Source organism: Ceratotherium simum, chromosome 20, assembly GCF_057802395.1.
Source record: "Ceratotherium simum simum isolate JZ-2026a chromosome 20, ASM5780239v1, whole genome shotgun sequence".
NCBI lineage: Eukaryota > Metazoa > Chordata > Mammalia > Perissodactyla > Rhinocerotidae > Ceratotherium > Ceratotherium simum.
Genome location: NC_141919.1, coordinates 3,103,738 through 3,126,057, shown reverse-complemented (window position 1 = coordinate 3,126,057; position 22,320 = coordinate 3,103,738). Strand labels below are relative to the sequence as shown.

Genomic DNA, 22,320 nt, shown 5'->3' with positions numbered 1-22,320 from the left:
CAGCACCTAGAGTGGAAGGTCTGGACAAGTAGCCTGCGGAGTGCACGCACCTTCTGGTGTGCCTGCCTTCGGGCAAGAGCATGTGTCTCTTCCCAGTAGATTGTCCCCTGCTCTAGGCCTATGGCCACATTGTCTTCAGGCCTCATTACTGCCTGGAAGTCATGGTGGATCTTTAAACAGGGCAGCCTGCCTGGCGCAGGTGTTTCCATGTGACTGCAGATAAGCCCTGGCTCTTGATCTGTGTGGCACGACAGTGAGATCCTCAGGGGAGGTGTTTTGGCAGCCTCATGCAGCTCTGCAGAGTCAAAGGCTAGAGTGTGGGGAGGGATGCAGAGGCCCTCCCCTCCGCCGCTGCGGATGAGGGAGTGGGAGCCCAAAAGCTGAAGGGCTCTTCAGTGGCTCCACAGCAGGGGCCATTCCAGAGGTCAATGCCCCTCTGGCCCTTGATCCCTCCCTCCCCCACCTGCCAGAAAGTTACGTTTCCATCACACAAAGCTTCTGAAGACCCCGGGGATGGTCACTTTGAGCCTCCCTGAGTTCAGATTCCACATTTGCCTAGGAAGCAACACCCCATGGAAAGGTCATTGGGTCTGCTGTCCCTGCTGCAGGAGGTATCCCTTTCATACCTCATACGTGCGAATTATTTTTTTACTTTCTTTAGTGTTTGAGCGAAGACCTGCTTAGTGACACCTGCTCCTCAGAAGTCTCCCTTCCTGGGAGAATTCCTGTCATCCATGTATTCCCTGTCTTGGCCGTGGTGTTTGCACCCCTCCCCTGCCTCTGACGATGAGCTTCGTGTTTGCTCAGGTCCGATCGCAGGCTGAGGTCAGCCCACATGGCAGGCTTCCAGGGAGTTGTGCTTCCCCTGAGGGACTGCTCAGACTTCCCGGGAGCTCTGGTTTCTCTTTAACTTATTATCTTTCAGTTTTATCTGAGTGGCTCTCTCTTCAGGTAACTCCAGCAGTGAATTTCCCTGCCAGCCTCTCCTTGCCTGGCCTGAAGTGACCCCTCGGTCCTCTACCTGTTTTCTCCTCTTCCCAGACTTCCTCTGCGAGGTGAGTCCCCACCTGATTCAGAGCCAAGGTGACATATCTGTAGACATCATGGGAAAGGGTTTGACCAAGCGTGCTCTGTGAAAAGGATCCCTCCCACTGGGCTGACAGCCAGACAACCACTAGCTGCCTCGTTGAGACCTGTGACTCTTGTAACCCCAGAGAAGGAAAGCCCTGAAGAAGCCACTGCCCTCTGCTGTGTTGTCTCCAGAGCCAGACAGGTCAGTGCACAGCCTCTCCAGAGCACATCAGTCATGTGGCTGCACTGAAAGCCATATAGCACCAAGCGCATCTGAATTCCTTCCAAAGTCATGCAAGTCCAAACTCTTCACCAGTACAAACCTGAGTTCTTGGGATGATATGGAGCTAATTCTTGAATGACAAAGCAAGACAGAGGGTCCCAAACCTGCCCATGAAAACACACGGCAAATAGTATTTCTACCTGACCTGAGAAGGAAGACATGAAAACATTCAGACGTCCTTGTGAAGTGCCTCCTGTGCCCAGAACCAGGCAGAGTACCTATCGGGGGGGATTATCCCATAGTTCCTATAAACTACATTTAATCTATGCACCTCAAGATGGTATTTGCATAATTACAACCTGTGCCTGTCAGACTCTGTCGAACTTTTCCTTTCTCATTACCTTTGGCCATTTGTTTCCCATCTTGAACCTTAGCACCTTGAACAGATTTAATCTGACTTTCTTTTTTTTGGCCATGGGATAGGGAACTTCAGCTTAGCTCCCTGTCTGTCTTCTCTTTCCCCATGAAGTTATATCAACCTCCTGCTCCCTTTTCCAGTGTTTTTCCCCTGAGAGCAGTTGGCTGACTTGAGAACAGATTGTACCTTATGGCCCAGTTAACTTTGGCCCAATAGCTGAAACGGGATTATGTGACAAAGTCAGGATGATCAAATAGTGGCATTGGTTGGAGGAGTAGCATGCTGAAGTTGGAATGATCAGGCAAGGGCCTGACCCCTGAGTCTCACCTGGGGCCTCCTGAGGGCCCCTGCAGCTGTCTGGTCATCTGTCCTGGTCACCATTCATTAAATGGGAGGGCTGATCCTGGCGTGACACCATTTCTTTATAAGGGCATTTTATTCTCCATAATACTGGACATGCAGGGCAATCCTGGTTCCTATGGGGGGCTTACTGTATTTGGAGAAAATACTTGGAGTGTTGTTTGTTTTATTTGTCTGGTCTGTCGGAGGTCCTGTTTAGATTGTATCAAATGACACTTTTCCAATACTTGTTTTCGTCTTTCTTTTCCCTTTTGGCTTTAAAAACAAAAACAGCCCATTGGCATAGTAGTTAAGTTCACACACTCCACTTTGGCAGCCTGGGGTTGCAGGTTCAGATCCTGGGCATGGACCTACACACTGCTCATCAAGCCATGCTGTGACAGACATCTACATACAAAATGGAGGAAGATTGGCACAGATAGTAGCTCACGGACAATCTTCCTCACCAAAAAAAACAAACGAACAAACAGCTAGCAGGCAACAGGCCCATGTTCTGTGCCTGGCCCTGAGTTAAGTAGGGGTGCTGAGCAGAGAGGGTGAAGTTCCTGCAGCCCTCAGCCAGAGCCGTGCCTGGCTCTCTGCACGCATCCATCATGCAGCACTCGCAGCTGTGATACGGAATTGCCTTGTTGGTCCCTGGGATCGTAAATTCCTGAGGTCACAGACCAGCTGTGAATCAGCAAGATTAGGAATGGCAACAAGTAACAGAAACCACAGGAACGGCATCCAGAACAAGATGGCAGTGTTACTTCCAGGCCCATGGAAGTCGCGCGCCAGGGAGACCATTTGGGGCTCGCTCTGAGGGGTCCGCAGGATGCGGGCTCCTTCCCATCACACCACATTCTTCTCGGGGTGGCCTGAGGTGGCAGCGAGGGCTCAGGGCTCGCCTAAATCAACCGGCAGGTGTTGCCGCGCTGCCACGGAGCCTCCACTCGCCGTGCCTGCTCTGCTGCTCTCAGTTGGCACGGAAGACACCCAACCCAATGGACTACCTGAAAGGAGAGAAAACCTCCAGATTCCCAGCTGATTTCAGGTGGTACTGGGCTCACGTCAGGAGCGAGACCAGCACGCATTTGCCTGTCTCCTCTACACAGTGCAGAGCAGCAGCCAGAAGGAGGCAGAGGAGCTGCAGGCCCAAGGCGGCAGGCGGCCTCCTCTCCTAGGCCTGATGCAGTTGGTCCCCACTCTTCTCAGGGGCCAGAGTCCCTAAAGGGTCTGAACCTCAGTGGGCACCTCCCTCCCCAGCTCTGCTCCCCCCAGGCCCACAGGAGGGGTCCTGTGACGGGCACTGTGTCTTAGGAAATACCCTCAAAGTGCAGCCCTGTGTTGAGAATGAAAAGCAAGCAGTGTGTGCAGAGTCCAGCCCAGCTCTCAGGAAGCTGACCGTTTAACTCGAGAGAGGACCGAAGCAAACTTTCCTGAGAAAACTGGGCTTCAGAATGCTCCGTGACAAAAAAAGAAAAAGAAAGGTTCTGTGGTTAACGATGACCCAAACCTCTGCAACACCACGGACCCTGGGAGAGAGCAGTGTCTGAGTCCTGCAGACAGAGACCTGTTGTGACTCTGTTTACCCACTTTTCCCTAAACCTGCTTGGCCATGAAACGCTTTCTCCAAGTGGCATCTCTTTATTTGGGAAATGCTCTTCTGGGTGGACCTCAGATCTTCCCCTCCTAAGGGGTATCACAGGGACAAGTGGAATGAGCAAAGGCACCGACTGCTGTCTTCCTTATTTCTGAGTCCTCACCTGCTCCGGTTTGCTAATTCCTTAATTATGATGAGGCTGCTCCAGCCACCCGATACTCTGTATTTGGTTTCTTTGACCCACTGGCAACACCACACTTGTTTGAGAAGCCAGACCCTTGCCTGCCCTTGCCTTGGATCCTGGGTTTTGCCCTGTTCTCCTGGGCAGACTTCCCTGTGTGGTCCTGTCCTCCGAGAGGATGCTCTCCCCACCGGGCCCGCCTCTCTGCCCCGTGCTTCTCTGCTGGGTGCAGTACCCATGTGTCTCCCAGCCGTCCTCAGGCAGCACTTCCCATTCTGCATCTCACTCCTGACTCGCACGTGCTGTTCCGGTTCCTGGGGCAACATGCTGTGCTGTTTATCCCCTTGGAAAACTCAGCCTCTCCCTGTCGGTACTCTGGCAACCTGTGCTGCTGTCTCATCAGTGGGGGAACCCTTGTTCTCCAAATCATGTGCCATTTTGACTGAGCCCTGATAGCAGTTCAAAATAATTTTTGGAGGGTTTAAAAAAATAATAGTAATAAATTGCCAGCTTTGCTTTTTGGTAAAAAATGGTTTGCCTTCCTGTCACGTGTAGCTTCTCAAAAGGCAGAAAGAGAGCAGTTCTGAATGTGGGCTGCACCATGGAAATGTTCCAAGGGAATTGTGCACAATTAGTGCTGAAGTGCCCGGTTCCCGTGAGGGGTTAGCCTGCGTCATCTGAAATCCATGCAGCTGGTGGGTTGGGATGGAAGGAGAGGATTCCACTGAACGAGAGGACCAAGTCCTCCCTGTTCACGTGTCGCCTAAAGATGGTGTCACTCTGGGAGTGCCCTGGGCATTTGGACCAGTCAGAATGAAGATTGGGCAGTGGTATGTTTGCCGGGTCTCGTCGGAGCATTTGGTTTTGTGTGCTTCTCAGAGTGGGGCCTCCCTCACCACAGATACTGGGAAAGGTAAATTGGAGACAAGCACAGCTCAGCAGAAATCTTTTAGGGCCTTTCAGTGAGAGTCTTTGGGGTTTGTTGTTGTTGGTTTGGGTTCTGGCACAGAGGTCCCTCCGAAATGATGCAGCACTTTCCTTGAAAGATGGAGGATTGCTGCCAAGAGGAAAATCGAAGAACCTGGAAAGTGAGCCCACGCCTGCTGATGTAAAGAGAGGGCGTGTGTGTAGCCTGGGGTGGGACCTGCGTTCAAGGCGGTCAGCCACGGTCACTCCTTTCCCCTGCACTCCCATGAGGATGGTCCATGACAGTGGTCACCTACTGGCCCCTCAACCTCTGTATTGAATCCTTCCTCCACACAGCTTCCTGGGTCATCTGTACCCCCCACCATCCGAAATACCTTAGTGATCCCTCCTGTTTCGTGGGTTGTCGGGGTGTTCCTGCCTTGAGACTCTCCTGTGGTTGCACTAAGATGTTGGCTGGGCTGGAGCCAGCTGAGGACTTGGTGGGCCAGACGTCCACTGGCCACTCACCTGGCCGGCCTTTTAAAACTGCTGCCAGCTCAGCGGGAGCTGTTGAGAGGGGCACCTCCACGTGGCCTCTCCGCACAGCTTGGGCTTCTCTTCAGCATGGTGGCTGGGTTCCAAGAGGGAGCTCCCAAGAATGTGTGTTCTGAGAAACCCAAGCAGAAGCCCCAGAATCACTTCTGCACATTCTGTTGGTCGGGCAAGGCTCAGATTCCAGGGGATCGGCTAAGAGCCACCTCGTGATGGGAGAGGCAAGGTCACACTGCAGCAGAGCACGTGAGATGGAAGATGTGGCTGAAGCCATCTCTGCAAAATGCAGTCTGCTTCCTATCGCCCACCCGCAGGCTAAAACTTCAGCATCCAAGCAAGCCACAAGGTCCTTTGGGACCAAAGGGAACAAATTGAATAGGTCTCCATCCAAAATGAAAATAGCTTTGTTAGTCCTAATGGGAAAAACATGTAAGGACTTAACACTTAGACGTCAAAGTTGTTGGGTAGAAAAATGCCAAGAAGAAACTTGGTGCTGCTTGTCAGCCACTGAAGCACTACCCTCTGGGCTTCTTTAAGAAGTATAAAACTGAAACAGCTTGCTAATTTTCATCCTTTACATGTGCTTGATGTGTTTAGAGGACCCAGCTTACGCTGACATGCATGGCCTCGTTCCATGTGGTCACTGCCCTCGCACAGAGACTCAGAGAGGTTCCTGCTTTCCGACGTTGTTGGCTGAGTTGGGCTGGCATTCCACCATTCTGGGCAGGGTCCTGTTTGTGGGGCTGCCCTCATACCTCCCTGCCACTCTCTCTTCTCTCTGGAAACATCAGGCAGGCTCTCTCATGCCTCCCTCCCTTGGCCCACGCTGTGCCTCCTCTTGGAACCCGTCCCTTTGCATACATCTCCTTTATCTCCCGGCTGGCACTCAGCCTTCAGGACACAGCTGGGTCTGCTGAGCTCACTCTCTCCCCAGGGTGGCCCAGAGTGGCCATGTCCTTGTTATGGCCCTTCCCACATTGTAGTGTTACATGCTTGTCTCTCCATTAGTCTGTAAACCCTTTGGGGTCTTTTTCCCTGCCATAAATGTGAATTGTTATCAAATGTTAACGCATCCTTGAAAAATCATTTCTGTCACCTCACCTCTTATTTAAGACCTGTAATTCCAGTGTTCTAGCAGAATTCAAGCTGCGACCACTCTGTCAACACAGCTCTTCAAGAAAAATAGATGGCCCATAAACCAGCACTAAAATTGTGGCGGGGGTTGATATATGAATTTAAAAGTAAAAATTGTTTTATGTTAATTAGAAACCTTATTGTGAAGACTTGGGAGGAAGGGAGAGATGGAACTTATTAGCTATTAGATTTAAGTTAGGTCTGTTTCCAGCATTAATGTATGGAATTCACAATAATAAATGGTTACTATAAATAATTTTTAATTGTCATATGCACTGGGTGGATACATATTTAAAATCAAAGAAAAATTATAGCTGTTTTAGTCATTTTTTTAAATCTGCACCACCTTCCTGGATGGGGGGCTTGTTCTAATGTGGTGTCTGGATCAAGGTCAACAATGAAAATATTGGGCCCTGCTTTAGGTACCAACCATAAGGTGGAGCAAATTGTCAAGTCCAGCTGACTTGCTATTCCTCCGTTCTGAATGCAGCATCTCTGATGTTGTATGTCCATCCCGTCTTTCCCTAAGTGAGCAAAGCTTCCACAAAGAAATGAATTTGAAAATAAAACCTGACTGGACAAAACAAAGTTTAACAGGTTTATTTTTAATGCACTATGGAATATATAAGACCTACAAAAACATGAATGCTTCACAAATTGCATGTCATCCTTGTGCATTGACCTTGCGAATCTTCTGTGGTTCTTTCTAATTGTTAGTATAGTGCTCCATAAGCACACATACAAACGTGGTTTTCTTTTCATTGCAGAGCACCTCAGAACATGTTACAGCGATGGTTTTAATTAATTAAAACACTGTATGAGTTTTCAGTGGGGAGAGGAAGACAACATTGCCCAAATGTATTTAACCATAAGTCCCTCTCTTTGTCTTCGCCTCACAAAGCTTTTTCCAGAATGATGCTCCAGTCCTGGCTGTGGCGTCACCGGGGGTGGCTTGTATTTCTGATAGAATAAATACAAGCCCAGCACGGCCGCTGGGTGCAATGAATAGAGCCTTGGAGGCAAATACACTTGGGTTTGGATTCACTTCTCCATTATGCAACTTACTTGCTGAACGATTTGGGGCAATTTTTAGAAATCCCTCTGAGACCTGGTTTTCTCATTGGTAGAAGAGATGACAACAATGTGTATATCTCACAGAATTGTGATTATTAATAAAGTCATCTGTGTAAGGTGCCTTGCATAGAATCCTGGGTACAGTTCACTGAGGGACTACAAGGGTAGTGATTAAATTAGATACACCAGTAAATCAGACAAAGAAATTAGACAGCAGGTTGTTCCTTATGAAGCTTTGCCCCTTTTAGCCAGAGTTTTTCTCTTTTTAATAACATTTGTGATTATTTTTTAATCAAATTTTTTTTAGTGTAAAACTCTTTAAAGCAGGGATGTGCCTCATTGTCTTTGTATGTATCTGACCACTAGTAGTTAATAAATGTTTGTTACATTTAATTGGAAGTCTTTATGTCAAAATGAATTTGCCTGTCTGTACCTAGCAACAAACTGTTCTATCAATTATTAGATGACAGAGAATATTAGTGCATTTTTTAAAAACGACATACATCTGATTCTCATTATCCGTGGTAGTGATATTCTGTAAATTCACCACAAACACTGAATTAGCAAATACTGAACCATTGGTCCTAGTGAAAACACAGGGTTAGGTTCCTGTGAGTTTCTGGTCACGACATTTCGTCAGCAGGTCAAGGCCTAACCTCGTTTTATGTGTGTTTCTGTGAAAAGGCCCTAGATCTAGTATCTAGTGTTGACTCATTCACACTGAGCTCACAGCCGACAGCGCTGTAAGTCGTGCCCCAGTGAAGCTGACCGGCCCACACATTTTCTCTGTCGGGCACATCCCGGTCTCTGTGCTGGCCAGCTCCGGACAGCCCTCCAGCACCACGTTGGGGGCCATCATAAGTGGTGAAATCATCGACACAAAGCACAAAACACGAAGAAACATGGCACTAAACAGACCATGAAAAGGATGAGAGCTGATACAAGGCAGAGCGTGGCCTTGACTGACTCCAGCTGGGAGCGTGACCATCAGGCGACTCAAATCCGCAGATGACTGCGGAAGCGCTGCGAGTGCTGGTTTTGAGGTTACGAATAAATTTTAGTAGGTAGGCAAGTTCACAAATACGGACTCTGCAAAAAATGAGGATTTCCTGTCCTCTGCCCCGTCAAGTGTAGATGTCCTAGTATACAGTGAGTTTCTGTTTTCCAGTAAAGAAGCTAGTTGTTCCGTTGCCTCTGTGTGGCTGGCAGTCCCTGAGGAGCCTCATGAGTCTGTAAGAGGAGGGCTGGAGCAACAGGCAGCCCCGAGAGCGGCCCTGGGGGCCGTGTTCTCTGCATCCACCTACTGCCCTCCCTGCTCAGAGCAAACCCCAGGAGCGTGATCAGCTTGTTACTCTGGGAGCCCACGATTTAGAAGCCCTTGCCCTCTAAAACCCACACAAATTGTTTTTATAGTTGTTGGAGGTGGGAGGGAGGGATTGGAGAAGAGGACTTGACCCCCAAAGTGGTTGCAAGGGAGCCGGGGCGAGGGCCAGCTGCCCAGGAAAGAAAGGATCCACGCAGCCATTAACCAGCAGTCCAGCTCGAATGAGGTCTCACAGAGCAAATGACTGTGTGCGGAGAAGGATTTCTTCTCCGAGGAGTCTGTCTTCAGTTTGTTGGACGCCTGAGGACATTCCGCTGTGCAATTCCCCACACGCATTACCGAGTGCATGCCAAGGCCCTGGGCCCCCGTGGGCTTCCTGCCTGCCCTTTGGCTCGGCTGTGACTCTGAGCTTCCCCGGGGACCGGGATGCGGGGAGCAGTGGGGAGCGCGACTCCCTCTGGGTGGGGCAGGGAGAGGAAAGGGATGGGATGACGGCTTGAAGGTTGGAGCCAGCTGCCAGATTTAGCAGTAGTTTTGCACACTTTAGCACAGTACAGCCCTGTTGTGGCCTTTTTTTTAGGGCTCTTTCCCCCCTGGCAGTCATGAGAGGTGATATTTTGGGGGTAACATCGCAGTGTTTTGAGATTTAAGCAACTGTGAGCTAGTGAAAATAATTCCAGTTGTCAAAGATTAGTAATAGCTAACAGTTACTGAAGATTTCCCACTGCCAGGTGCTGTTCTAACCACTTCACCCGGCTTAGCTCATTTCATCCTTCCCCTTCCATCCCAGCAGCGCCCCCAGGTAGGCACTATTATTATCCCACTTTACAGATAAGGAAACTGAGACACAGAGTGGTTTAGTAGTACATAAGCCCAGTTACACAGCCAGCAGGTGGTGGAAGCAAGACTCAAACACAGGCAGTCTGTGCTGCCAGCCCTACACAGTTCTGTTGAATTACGGTGATGCATCTTCAGTTTAACTCCTCTGGTTTTAGGATCATAGATTCAGAGTTCAAGAGCAGCACATGAGCATTGTGCATGGGTTCCTGGTGGAGCCCTGCACCCAGTGCCCCAGGGGATAGAAAGATGTCCCTCTGTCCTCAAGGAATTACCATCTTGGGAGGGGTAGAAATGGGCAAGGAAAAGCAGAGAACAGCAAGTGACACACAAGGGGCACGAGGTGCTCTGTGGACGCAGGTGCAGGAGAGAGCACTGGATTGAAGCAGAAGGTGGGGGCAGATTCTTGGGGAGTTGGAGATAAACAGAGAAAAGTGTCTTTAAAGAGGTGGCATTGAGATGGGTGTAGAAAGTGTTCCCCAAAATCATTCTAGGCCCTCTTTGGACCCTCTGCAGCCAAGGTTAGCTGGGACACTAGCATGCAGCCATGCGGCATTAGAATCACATCTTCTCCTGGGCCAGAGCCTTTCCCACCTGTCGGCCCCTTATCCCCTCCTCTCCCGCCAGCGCCCTCCTCCTGGGGACCCTGAAGTGTCAGTGAGGAGTCAATTCTGTGGTGAGGGCGTGCGTTCCAGGCATCTCGCTGCACACCTGGGGATGCGGTCAGCTGAGGCCTGTGCACATGCCTCTGGCCGCCACCCACCGATGTCGAGTACCTTGCCTTAACTTGGCTGTTAGGGTGGGTGGTCCTTGATGCTCTCGGCTTCCCATAATTAGAAGGGGGAAAGGTCAACACGGACATTTGGGGGTGAATACACATTCAGGAGAGTCTTTGAATTAGGCTTGCATGTCATTTCTTTGTGGCTCTCCCTGAAATTTACTTTTTGGCTCTTTGGTTGTGTTTTTTAAAGCAACGTGATTCAAACCACAGAGTCTTCCTTGACTGTTTATAGCCCCAGACAAGTCGCCGTGACCATGACGAGGAGTGCACAGCCCAGACCCTGGAGGCACGGGTTGCCTGTGGGCTAGAAAGCCTGGGTTGGGCCCGTGCACTGCCCCCTCTCGATCCTGGGGCCCCGGGGAGCACTCAGTGGGATCGTGATACCGTCTTTGTGGGGAGGGGAGCTGCTTTCCGTCTTTTCTCCAGGAGCCCCATCTCTGCCACCCACCCCCCCATAGAGAGAAAGCCCAGGTCTTCACTCCCTAGAGAAATCGGCAAATGGCTCATGAAGTCGTAACAGACCCTATGACTCTTAGGTTGTGAGTTTATGGGCAGTGGGTGTTGGCATTCCGGTGTGATTTATTCTTCAGCTTCCCTGCCATCCTGCTGCAGGGGGAAGAGGGTGTTAATAACTTGTCATGCAAAAAAATTGACGCTGCTACATTATATAAATAATCCTTCATTATGTATTTGTTCTTCACTGGCCTCCCGCTGCTAAAGTACATGAGTAACGTTTTAAAGTATCCATTCTTTAACATCAAAATATTACCCTTAATTTGATTTTCTCTCCCCCTTTTGTCTTCATGTGAGGAGAATATAGCTAGGTAAAAATAACTGTGATAATTCTCTACACAGCAGTTCTCCAGCAGGTGCCAAGAAATGCACAGATCCTGTGATGGGTGGATCCACCCTGCCTTGGGCGCTAGGGAAGAAGCGAGGGTGTCAGCGTCCATACAGGAAGGGTCTTTCCCTTGTTTCACTTACTTTCAGGATGGCCTCCTTACCTCTCAAGATCTCACCTGCTTACGTATTCGTCTTATTATTTTGTGTCAAGTTCTGTTATTATATTCTCTTATATATGGGTAAGAAGCTCTGGTTACACGCTGTGGCATAGGATGTATAGGATACTTTGCGAGAAATAGAAAACCCAAATCAAACTGGCTTTAGTAATAAAGGGAATTTATTGGCTTATGTTGCTGAAAATCCAAAGGCAGATGGCTTCCGGCTAGGGTTGATCCAGCCGCTCCACAGTGTTACCACAGACCTAGTTTCTTTCCTTCTACCAGCTCTGCCCCTGCAATGGTTGGCTTTAAACCAAGAGTGGCTCCCCTTGTGGAGATGGCTGGCAGCAGCTTTTGGGGTCATATAGTTCACTGTTCACATCCAAAAGAGAAGAGAGTCTCAGAAAAAGTCTTTGTCTTTGCATTCTCTGGGAGTTCTTAGGTCATGAGCTCATCGGTGGAGGCAAGAAAATGTAGTGCACTGATTGGCTCCATATCTGTAGTTGGGGGTGGAGTCAGCGTCCCCAGAACCACGGATCCTAGATGTAGACATTGTTGGGAAGGGAGGTGATCCTGGAGTAGCAACCAGCCGATGTCTAGTACATTGATGTGGCTCATCAGTCCCGGCAGAGTGACCAAAATGTACAGCTTTTTTGTTCTCAGTGTTTCAATTGATAAATATTAGTGCTAGAAATTTGTCATCAAACGCAAGGCCCTGCATATTTTTCTACCAATTCCCTGGTCTCACCCCTTGTTTTCCTAGACATACAGGAAAAGAGCTTGTCGGAAGTGAGGGGGGAGCTCCTTCCTTCTGTCCCACATCTGAAATAGGAGGGAAAGAGGAGGGCACGGAAATTGGAGGCATTAATACCCATTCGGTAAAATGTAATTCAAGAAAAGAATTTTTATTCCTTGCAACGTTATTCATAAAGAAACAACCTTAATGAAACTGGAATACATAAATTAAGAAATATCCTCTTTAGTTTGTGAATTTCCCACCATTTGGACTTTTCTCTTCACAATTCCACTGTGCGTCCATGCCATGTCCTCGCTCAAGTCCTGTTTTTCAGTGAACAATAAAGAACATATCAATGACCGTGACCTTCCGCCGCCTTCTCTCTGCAGCGGGCAGTTTGCAGTGGTGAAGAAATGCCGTGAGAAAAGCACCGGGCTACAGTATGCCGCCAAGTTCATCAAGAAGAGGAGGACCAAGTCCAGCCGGCGGGGCGTGAGCCGCGAGGACATCGAGCGGGAGGTGGGCATCCTGAAGGAGATCCAGCACCCCAACGTCATCACCCTGCACGAGGTCTACGAGAGCAAGACGGACGTCGTGCTGATCCTGGAGCTGTGAGTGCTGCGCGCGCGCGCGCGGGCGGGGGCGCGCGCGAGGTCAGCCCCGCCCGGGCCCCCAGGGGAGGCGCTCTGCTCTGCCGGGCTGGGGAGCAGCTGCCGCCCGCCCTGAGCCCTGAGGCCTCGCTGCGCCTCTCTGGAGTCTGATCGCAGCCCCCGTTGATGTGGCCCCACCTGGTTTGCAAGAGGGTCCCCAGTCTCGGGGTTCCTCTTCTGTTGTCAGGAGGCTGTCTCTTCTGAGTTTCATGTCAGGCTTTAGGTGTATGTCCCTCTCCTCTCACGCTGTTCCTCCGCCTTCCCTCTGGTTTTCTCCTTCTCTCCTCCGTTCTCTTTCTGTCTCTCCTCTCTCTCCTCTCTTCCTTCTCTGTCTTGCACACACACCCCTATTTTCAACTGTTGGACCTGTCAACACTAATTATATGAAAGGGTAAAATTGAACCAGAATCATCAGAGGTGATCATGGGACTTGTTTTTAAAGCGTTTTGCTTATTTTCTCCGGTGCGCCCTGCCCGTCAGATGTTCTTGTGGGACACTGATTGTAAGGCGTTGTTCCGTGACGTCTCCCCCGGGTCCCGCCCCTGCCTGCCCGCCCCACTGCTCCGGGAGAAGGCGAGGAGGAGAAGCCGTCCAGAACTGCCACTGGGGCTGCCTCTGGGCTGGTTGGACGGAGGACAGACATTAGTGCCCTGAGGGCAGAGGGGTGGATGGAGCAAGAGACAAACCAGTCAGTCCTAGGTGGTTCTCAGTGATGGCAGACCCCACCCATTTCTTGGAGCCTCTAGAGTTCAGACTTGCCCTTCTGCCAGCCCAAGAGCTCCTGTTGTTTGCAGCTCTCCTCGGGCTGGAGGTGGTTTGGGAGAGCGGAGGAGATGGAAGTGAAGGGAGCTCTACGGAGGCCGGCCCACCCTGCTGGCACCCTGGGCTTTGCAGTCAGAGCCCCAGCTGCTCATCTGTCCCTGGGATTTGGCCCATTCCTGTATGGGTCTGAGCTGTAACCTTCTTAACTATAAATTGGGGTTAACAATACCTACCTCAAGAGGATCTTGAGGAGATAAATGAGATAAGTTAGAAATACCTCCAACCGTGTCTCGCTCATGGATATGTTGAATACTCCTTTCCTTTCGTCCTTCCTTTAGACCAGGAAGTTCTCAGCCTCTGCACTGGGGACATTTAGGACTGGATCATTCTTTGTTCCGGGGGGTGTCCTGTGTATTGTAGGATGTTTAGCAGCATCTCTGGCTTCTACCCACCAGAGGCCACTAGCACCCTACCCCCTAGCTATGACAACCAAAAATGTCTCCAGACCTTGACACATGTCCCCTGGGGGCAAAATCCCCCCCACTCCACCCAGCTGAGAACCACTGCTTTAAAGGAAGAGCAGGACTCTGAGAGCACAGAGGATTCAGGGCCTGCTCGGGGTCCAGAAGGGAACAAGGTGTAATCCTCACTGTGCCTCCGTGTGGCAACTCAGGAACCAGACAGACTGAGATCAGAATCTGGGGCAAATCCTTTGCCATCTCTAAGCCTAAATTTCCTCCCTTAAGGCTGTTTTAAGAAACCATGAATCCAAAGTTCCTGGGAAAGAAACGTTACAAATCACAGCTGTTAACCTTTTCAGAGAATTACCAGGTTGTGCTCAGTGACTCGAGAACGTCATTTATCCCCTTCGGGTATCAGACTGTACGAATGATGCCTGTGAGGTCCTGCCCTTCTTACTCCCACCTGCGTGTGTATAGTCCAGATTCAGCTTCTGTTGATTGACCCCGTTCTGTAGATATTTCCCATTTATTCTGTGCATAAAATGGATGACATGATTAATTTTTTACCATTTGACTTTTAAATTTTTTAAATTATCGTACAGTAAATTTGATGTTGGAGGAGGGTTGTGTAATTCTGTGAAAGTTAACATGTGTAGATTTGTGTAACCACCTCCCAAATTGGGGTTCAGAACAGTCTCATTACCCCAAAAACTCCCTTGTACTATCCCTTCACAGTCACCCCCACCCTCCACCCCCACCCCCAGCAACCACTGAGCTGTTCTCTGTCACTATGGTTTTGTCTTTTCAAGAGTGTCATATCAATAGAATTATATCCCATTCAGTCTTTGAGTCTGGCTTCTTTCACCCAGCACAATGCTTTTGAGATTCACGCAGGAGCCCTTTTCTCCTTTTTATTGCTGAGTAGTGTTGCGCTGCGCGGCTGCTTGTTTATCCGTTCACCCACTGAAGGGCACTGGGTTGTTCCTAGTACTTGGCGAACACGAAAGAAGCTGCGATCAACATTCACATACAGATTGTGTATGAACATAAGTTTTCATTTCTTTGGGGTAAATGCCTTTGAGTGGGGTTGCTGGGTCGTGGGGTAAATATAGGTTTAACTTAAGAAACTGCCCAACTGTTTGCTAAAGTGGCTGCATGTGTTAGTCCCTCCACCAGTGAATGAGAGTCCACGTTGTCCCACCAGCACCGGGCGTTGTCAGTACTTGTTTTTCATTGTAGCCATTCTGGGAGTTGCATAGTGGCACACAGCCTTACGTGGGTCAGTGTGGAGCGACCCAGAATAAGAGCTGAGCGAGCTCAATAAGAGCAGCTGGCGGACAGGGGGTGCCGTAGGAGGTGGCCCCTTCCCCACAGGCTCAGTCTCGTGTTTCTCTTCCCCAAATATTTGCTTGTCACAGATTCCAGCATCTGCTGTGGGCTGATGGTCCTTGCTTTTTCACCCACCGGGCATGTGGGGGGTTGTGATGGTTACTTTTGTGTGTCAATTGACTGGGCCACGGGATTCTCAGACATCTGGTCCAACATTTTTCTGGGTTGTGTCTGTGAGGGTGTTTCTGGATGAGATTAACATTTGAATCAGTAGATTGAGTAAAGCAGATTGTCTTCTCCAATTTGGATGGGCTCATCCAGTCAGTTGAGGGCCAAAATAGGACAAAAAGGCTGACCTTACCCTGAATAAGAGGGAATCCCTCCTACCTGATGGCCTTTGAGCTGAGACATTGGCTTTTTCCTGCCTTCAGACTGGAACTTAAACGTTGGCTCTCCTGGGTCTCTAGCTGGGTCCAGCTGACTCACCCTGCAGATCTTGGACTTGTCAGCCTCCGTGATCATGTGAGCCAGTTCCTTATAATAAATCCATTTCTCTCCTATATATGTTTATGTACATCCCATTGGTTCCCTTTCTCTAGAGAACCCTGACTAATACGGTGGCACAAGTACAGAGGAAGGAAAGTACACCTTGTTTTCACATCACAAGCCTGTTCCGTTTTGTGTATATTTACTTTGCCGTGAAGAGGTGTTTTAATTTTTGATAGACTATTCAAAATATTAGGTCTGCCTGGGAGAAATAGTCATTTTTGCCTTTGAGAAAATTATCATCATTCTAAGTTCTAATACCTTTAAAGGAAGATTTAGTCATCAGTGACGTATTCCATCCCCTCTTTCCTTTCTTAAGAATGCCGAAGTAGGGCCGGCCCCGTGGCTTAGCGGTTAAGTGGGCGCACTCCGCTACTGGCGGCCCAGGTTCGGATCCCATGCACCGCTTGTCCGGCCATGCTGAGGCCACATCCCACAAACAGCAACTAGAAGGATGTGCAGCTATGACATACAACTATCTACTGGGGCTTTGGGGGAAAAAAGGTGGAGGATTGGCAATAGATGTTAGCTCAGGGCCAGTCTTCCTCAGCAAAAAGAGGAGGATTAGCATGGATGTTAGCTCAGGGCTGATCTTCCTCACAAAAAAAAAAAAAGAAAGAAAGAATGCTGAAGTCCAGTGGTGGTTAAGAGAATAAAATTTAAGAATTTGTCAGAAACTAGCCCTATGACATTATAGTAGCCACGTGTCTGAATCCTCTGGTTCAGTAATCTTTGAGTGGATGTTTTTTCAATTTATTGCTTTATGATGAACTCCATGGCAAATCCAGCTCCCGTCAGGCTTACTGGTGAAGCTTGTGTCCTCGTTGAAACTTTGTGCCTGTCCCTACTCGTGTGTGTGAGTTCTCACCTCCAAACTCCAGGCCCATCCTTGCTGCTGAGATAGAGACCCCAGACACCACTCTGCTCCATGTTTCACCAGCCGCCACCAGTGACCTGGGCAAGGTCCAGGAATGGCATCTTTTCTGTCCTTTGTACAGAGACTATTTGGTGTCTGTGTTAAAGGCACAGTTGTCAAATCCTAGTCTAGGATCTGCCCTTTAAAATTTCATAAGTCCTGAAAGTAGTTTTAAAGAATGACTTTTCCTCGACTTGCTTCACTGGAAAATCATCTTTTCACAGCTGATCTGCTGTTGCAGCTCAGCATGGCATATACATGAAGGAGGCATATATGATGTCTCAAAATCACGATTTCGTGTCTCCCACATCCCATTGTTCCCTGATGAGGGTGTGCCCATACAAAAATCCCTTCTTACCATGCTATGCTCACCCACGCGTTGTCGCACAAGCGAGCCACTACAAGACTTTGATCTTCAGTGCTTGAGTCATTTCTTAATTTGCCCTGTTACTTAGTGAAAAGTGAAGCTAAACTCTTAGAACTTAAAGTGGGTGCTAATCAGAAACACTGGCTTCTAGAATTCTGTTCCTAAACTTGCTGCTCAGAAATAGCTAAGTATTTCAGGCTATGGATAGTGATACGTTTTTCCATCTAGCTTCCCTCTGCCCAGCCATGGTTCAAAGCTAAATGCCTTTAGGGACCAGATAGGCAATGTAAATGAGTGAGGTTGTTCTGCATGAAGCCTCAGTGTCAGGGGGACATCCAGGAATGGTGAGGACTGTGGCTTAACTGGAACCCTCACGCCCTACCTCAAAGAGGCAGCCACCAGTCAGTTGATTGTTGTCGTTTGGAATTTTGGATCCAGTGTTGCCAGATCTTGCAATTTTTTCAAGAGAATTCTGTAATCTGTAATTACAGAAAAGTCTGTAATCTAGGTTGTTAATGTTGGCAATTAGTTCATAGTACTAATGAGCAGACAAAATAAAACCTATCTGAAGGCCACATGTGGCCTGCATAGACCTCCAGATTCTAACTTGCTTTATGTAGCAGTAAGTACTAGTTGATCACTACTGTGGGAGAAGCAACATGTGATAAATACAGTCAGAGACAGTCCCAAACGGCTAGTAATTCTGTTGGAAGGGCAGGATACACACTTAGCATTACAAAATGATTTTTTTTTTTTTAATGTACAGTGTGGTTTAAAACAGTTTCTCAAACTTTATCATGCGTCAAAGTCTCCTGGAAGGCTTGTTAAAATATACGTTATTTGGATGCATTTCCAGAGTTTCGATTCAGTGGGTCTAGGGTAGGGCCCAAGTTTTTTCATTTTAAACAAATTCCCAAGTGATACTGATGCTGCTGGTCACCTTTTAGAAGCTGTTGTATGTTGAATTATGTCCCCCCAAAAAGATATGTTGAACTCCTAACCCCCTTTACCTCAAAATGTGACCTTATTTGGAAATAGGGTCATTGCAGATGTAATTAGTTAAGATGAGGTCATACTGGAGTAGGGTGGGCTTCTAATCCCATACAATTGGTGTCATGATAAGAAGATGCCACGTGAAGACTGAGACACAGGGAGGATGCCATGTGAAGATGGAGGATTGGAATGATGCACCTACAAGACACCAGGAGAGAGGCCTGGGACAGATTCTCCCTCAGAGTCCTCAGAAGGGACCAGGACCACCAGCCAACACCTTGATTTTGAATTTCTGGCCTCCAGAACTGTGAGACAATACATTTCTGTTGTTTAAGCCCTCCGGTGAGTGGTCCTTTATTACGGCAGCCCTAGCAAACAATACAGAAGCACTAGTCGAATAGAAATCATCATCCCTAGCCTAGGAGCCCACACACATGTTAATCTAAAACTCTGTAAGCTAGTTAAACACAAAATACAACACCTGATTGTGGTAGTTCCATCAGGCAACTGAGAAACGGTGATATCTATGAAAACTGAAACTTGATATCTATAAAACAACTCCCCTTTTTAGCTCCCTTTTTGACTTTGGCTAAGTTAGTAATTTCTGAAATTCAGTTTGTTCATCGCAAACAACTACCGAGGTGTATTCAAACATTTGTGCAATATTCGATCACTATATGCAGGATCACTGTTAAGTTAGCTCACTCTCTTTCATAGCCAAAATGAGATGCAAGCTAATAAGAATACGAATATTAATTTTTTCATTGTATAGCGGCACAGAGGATGTAGGGGATGAATCCGTGCTGCGCTGTCAGCAAATCTAGAATTGTGAGAGCCTTTCAAGAAGCAAATGCAGTGATTACAGTGGGGATTTCAAGCTCCTTGGAAAGTGGCAGAGTTGTACGAGGCTGACAGCCGTCGTGGGGCCGTAAGGGATGCTGGTGGGTGCAGCAGGCCTGATGCCGGAGGCTTTCCCTGCCACCCGTCCTTGCTCCTCTCTGCTCCTCATGAGACACAGAGCATACTCCGGACCTTCAGGGCTTTTCTTTGCTGCTGCCTTTGTTCTCTCTTCTCCGAGCTCGAGCCAGCTCTTTTGACATTTTGAACTTTGTTTTTATTCACAAAGGTAATTTCAAGAACTGTTGTAGGTTACACTTTTGGCATCTGGCCCCTCAGATATCTACTGTTAGGCAAGAACAGAGAACTGAAGTGCATTTGGCAACAGTCTCGACCTTTCACAACAAGATTAAATCCCATGAAATAGGTTATTTTCCATTCAGGAATTCTCTTGAGAAACAAAACCCTGTACATATGTCTTCCCCCACACTGACTTCTTGCCAGTTCCGTGTTTCCCTAGTGTTTATTAAATGGGCGTTTTTACTTACTTAAGTGGATTTCTTGATTTCTGGATGGTCTTAGAAAAATTCGGACAACGGAAATCATAAAAACCAACCATATGTGGTATCTGAGCTCATTGACCTGTAGTTTTTATCATATATTTGTGATTTTAATATCTGGCTGGATGTTCTCTGTGCCGTATACAAGAGTTATGGATAGAAGGTATTTTGAATCTTTGCTTATCTCCAAGAAAGACCTATACAGTCATGTGCCACATAACAACGTTACAGTCAACGACGGACCGTATATACAACGGTGGCCCCATAAGATTAGAATGATATAGCCTAGGTGTGTAATAGGCTATATCACGTAGGTTTGTGTGAGCGCACTCTATGATGTTCGCACCACCACAAAATCGCCTAACGACTCATTTCTCAGAATGTATCCCCGTTAAGTGACAGATGACTGTAACTATTAAGTAAACTGGGGTACATTGCTGCCTGCCAGCTAGCCTTAGGGACTTCCCTAGCTCCACTCACAGGCTATTCTTTACCCCTCCCCAGGGACCACAGATGCAACTTTATCACGCTCTGGAATAGTCCAAATCCCTGGGAACTGTTCACAGTTCCTCTTGGAAACTCACAGCCATGTCACAAATCTTATTTTTCTTCCTGTCTTGGTCAACCACTCTCCTAACCAACATTTTGAGAGCACACAACAGAAGAGAACTCTGTGGAATTGTGGCTTCAGCTGACCCCTCAGACATTCTGGTTTCTCCTCTTGCTCTGTTCCCTCTCCTTGCTACCCCTATTCCTTCTCTGCATGACAGAAGCCATCTGGTCACAGGCTCCCTCCACCACTCATGTGTCTCTCTGTCCCCAGAACCCAGGTCCCTCCCAGGCTGAAGGCTGCCAGTTTGGTAGTCCAGGCTCAGCCCAAACCTTGCACCTGGCTTTTCTGCACACTAGTTGTATGTCGCCCACATCTAGGCACGCTGTGCCCGGAAATCTGGGATGGTGGTTGGGGTCAGCTTTGGAGATGGGAAGCTGAGGAGACTCATTCGTGCTGCTGCTTCAGAGGAGAGAGCACCCGGACTAGAGGTCGTGGGTAGATTCCCTGATGAGGCTAGTGTCTAGGGCAGATCAGTAACAATCTCTCCAGACCATCCCTTGAGCCCCTAAGGGCCTCCCTTCTGCCTCGTGTCATCGCAAAATGCTGTTTAAAAAGCACACCGGGGGCTGGCGCCTGAGCAATTAAGTACGTGCGGTCTGCTGCAGCAGCCCGGGGTTCGCATGTTCAGATCCCGGATGCGGACCTACACACCGCTTGTCAAGCCATGCTGTGGCGGCGTCCCATATAAAGTAGAGGAAGACGGGCACGGATGTTAGCCCAGGGCCAATCTCCCTCAGCGAAAAGAGGAGGATTGGCAACAGATGTTAGCTCAGGGCTGATCTTCCTCACAAAAAAAAAAACGGAAATATTTCTAAAAACTTGTACTGCTCTTTTCTCTTAATTTGTATTTCCAAGTAACTGCATATTACCTCACCTTCTTATGTTTGAACACTCTCTGTTTCATGTGTGTGCCTTACAGTAAGGTCACATTTACTGTAATGCAGATGAGGAACCTCTGGGCTCTGGGGGCTGCAGCCACTATCTGCTCGCTCCATTCTGAGCTGTCTCCATCATTTCCAGTCTCTAAATGCACATGGTTACCAGGCGTGGCCAAAGTGTGACACGAATGCTGCGGTAGTGATAGAATTAAGTGTAAGGGAGACATGGGCTTCCCCAGATGGCAGAAGTGTCAGTAACTCTTTTCCCCCAAGATTTTGATGGGGAAATTCAGGCAGAATTGATTGTTTCAGAAAAGTAGGGTAGAATGTTCACTTCTTCTAAGGCATTTCCAGTTTGGTGTGGATCTTCACAAACTGCCTTGAGAGAGAGGATATAGGTAAAGGACAAAAGGGGCTTTCCTTGGAGAGGAAAGGGAAGCTGCACTTCATTTGATCTTTGGGTCAGCCACTGTGGGGCCCTGCCTCACATTATCTCATTTAAACCTTGGTGCAACTCCAGGAGGGTGGTATTGTCACCATCCTGCATGTTCGGAAGCCCATGCCCATTCTATCCGGATATGGGGGGTGGCGATTCTAATTCTCAGACAGTAGCTTCTTGGGGAGGGAATTTTTTTGTTTGATTCCTAAAATTCTGCTGAGCTTCTGTAGGACTTATTACAAGGCCCATTGTCCATCTTTTCTAAGCTGTCATCTTTGGGGGTTGGGGGAAGGGTGAGTGAAATTAAAAAGACCACTTTAGAGCAGGAGGCCGTTCCAAGCCTGCCCTGCTCTTCCTCTCATCTAGCACTGTCGGTCACCTTTGACCGTTCCTCGTAGGGCAGTGATTCTCACGTTTCGGTCGTTCTTGAAAGACCTTTACGTCTCCTTCTCCAGCGCTGCTTCTCTGGCAGCCATGTTGTTCTTGCCCCTCATTGCTCAGCCTTTCCATGATGCTGGGAGACAGCAGAAAATGTTCTAGTGTTCCTGTGGGAATGATGAAGTCCAGGAGGCGGATGGCTTTGTGAGGGCTCTGGTGTTACAGCTGCATGTGCATACTGGCCCCCCTCAATTTGTTTGCTTGAGGGCAAGACCATGTCCTGCTTTGGCACCCACGGCACTTAAGACTGTGCTTGGCCCAATAAAATGTGGAGAGTCCAAACAGAGCAAGAAGAACATCACGATGTGATGGAAGGGTCATGTGTTGCTCAAGAACCAGTTGACCACTGAC

The 22,320-nt window shown here is 48.5% G+C and overlaps 1 protein-coding gene and 1 non-coding gene across 9 annotated transcripts in view; one reads left to right on the top strand and one right to left on the bottom strand.

Moving 5' to 3' along the window:
• DAPK1 (death associated protein kinase 1) overlaps positions 1-22,320 on the top strand; it is a 176,772-nt gene that overhangs the window by 80,106 nt on the left and 74,346 nt on the right. For 6 of the 8 annotated variants that reach the window (XM_087444305.1, XM_087444306.1, XM_087444308.1 and 3 more), the window contains one exon: positions 12,570-12,791. The exons of 1 other annotated variant lie outside the window; for it this stretch is intronic. In XM_087444305.1, the coding sequence (XP_087300431.1) occupies positions 12,570-12,791 (222 nt within the window). Of the gene's footprint in view, positions 1-12,569; positions 12,792-22,320 lie in introns of those variants that run through there. One more of the 8 variants, XM_087444311.1, reaches the window with a different exon arrangement.
• Positions 7,062-7,163, bottom strand: LOC147914329 (U6 spliceosomal RNA). The gene has a single exon (XR_015555493.1). It is a non-coding gene; the product is annotated as a U6 spliceosomal RNA (small nuclear RNA).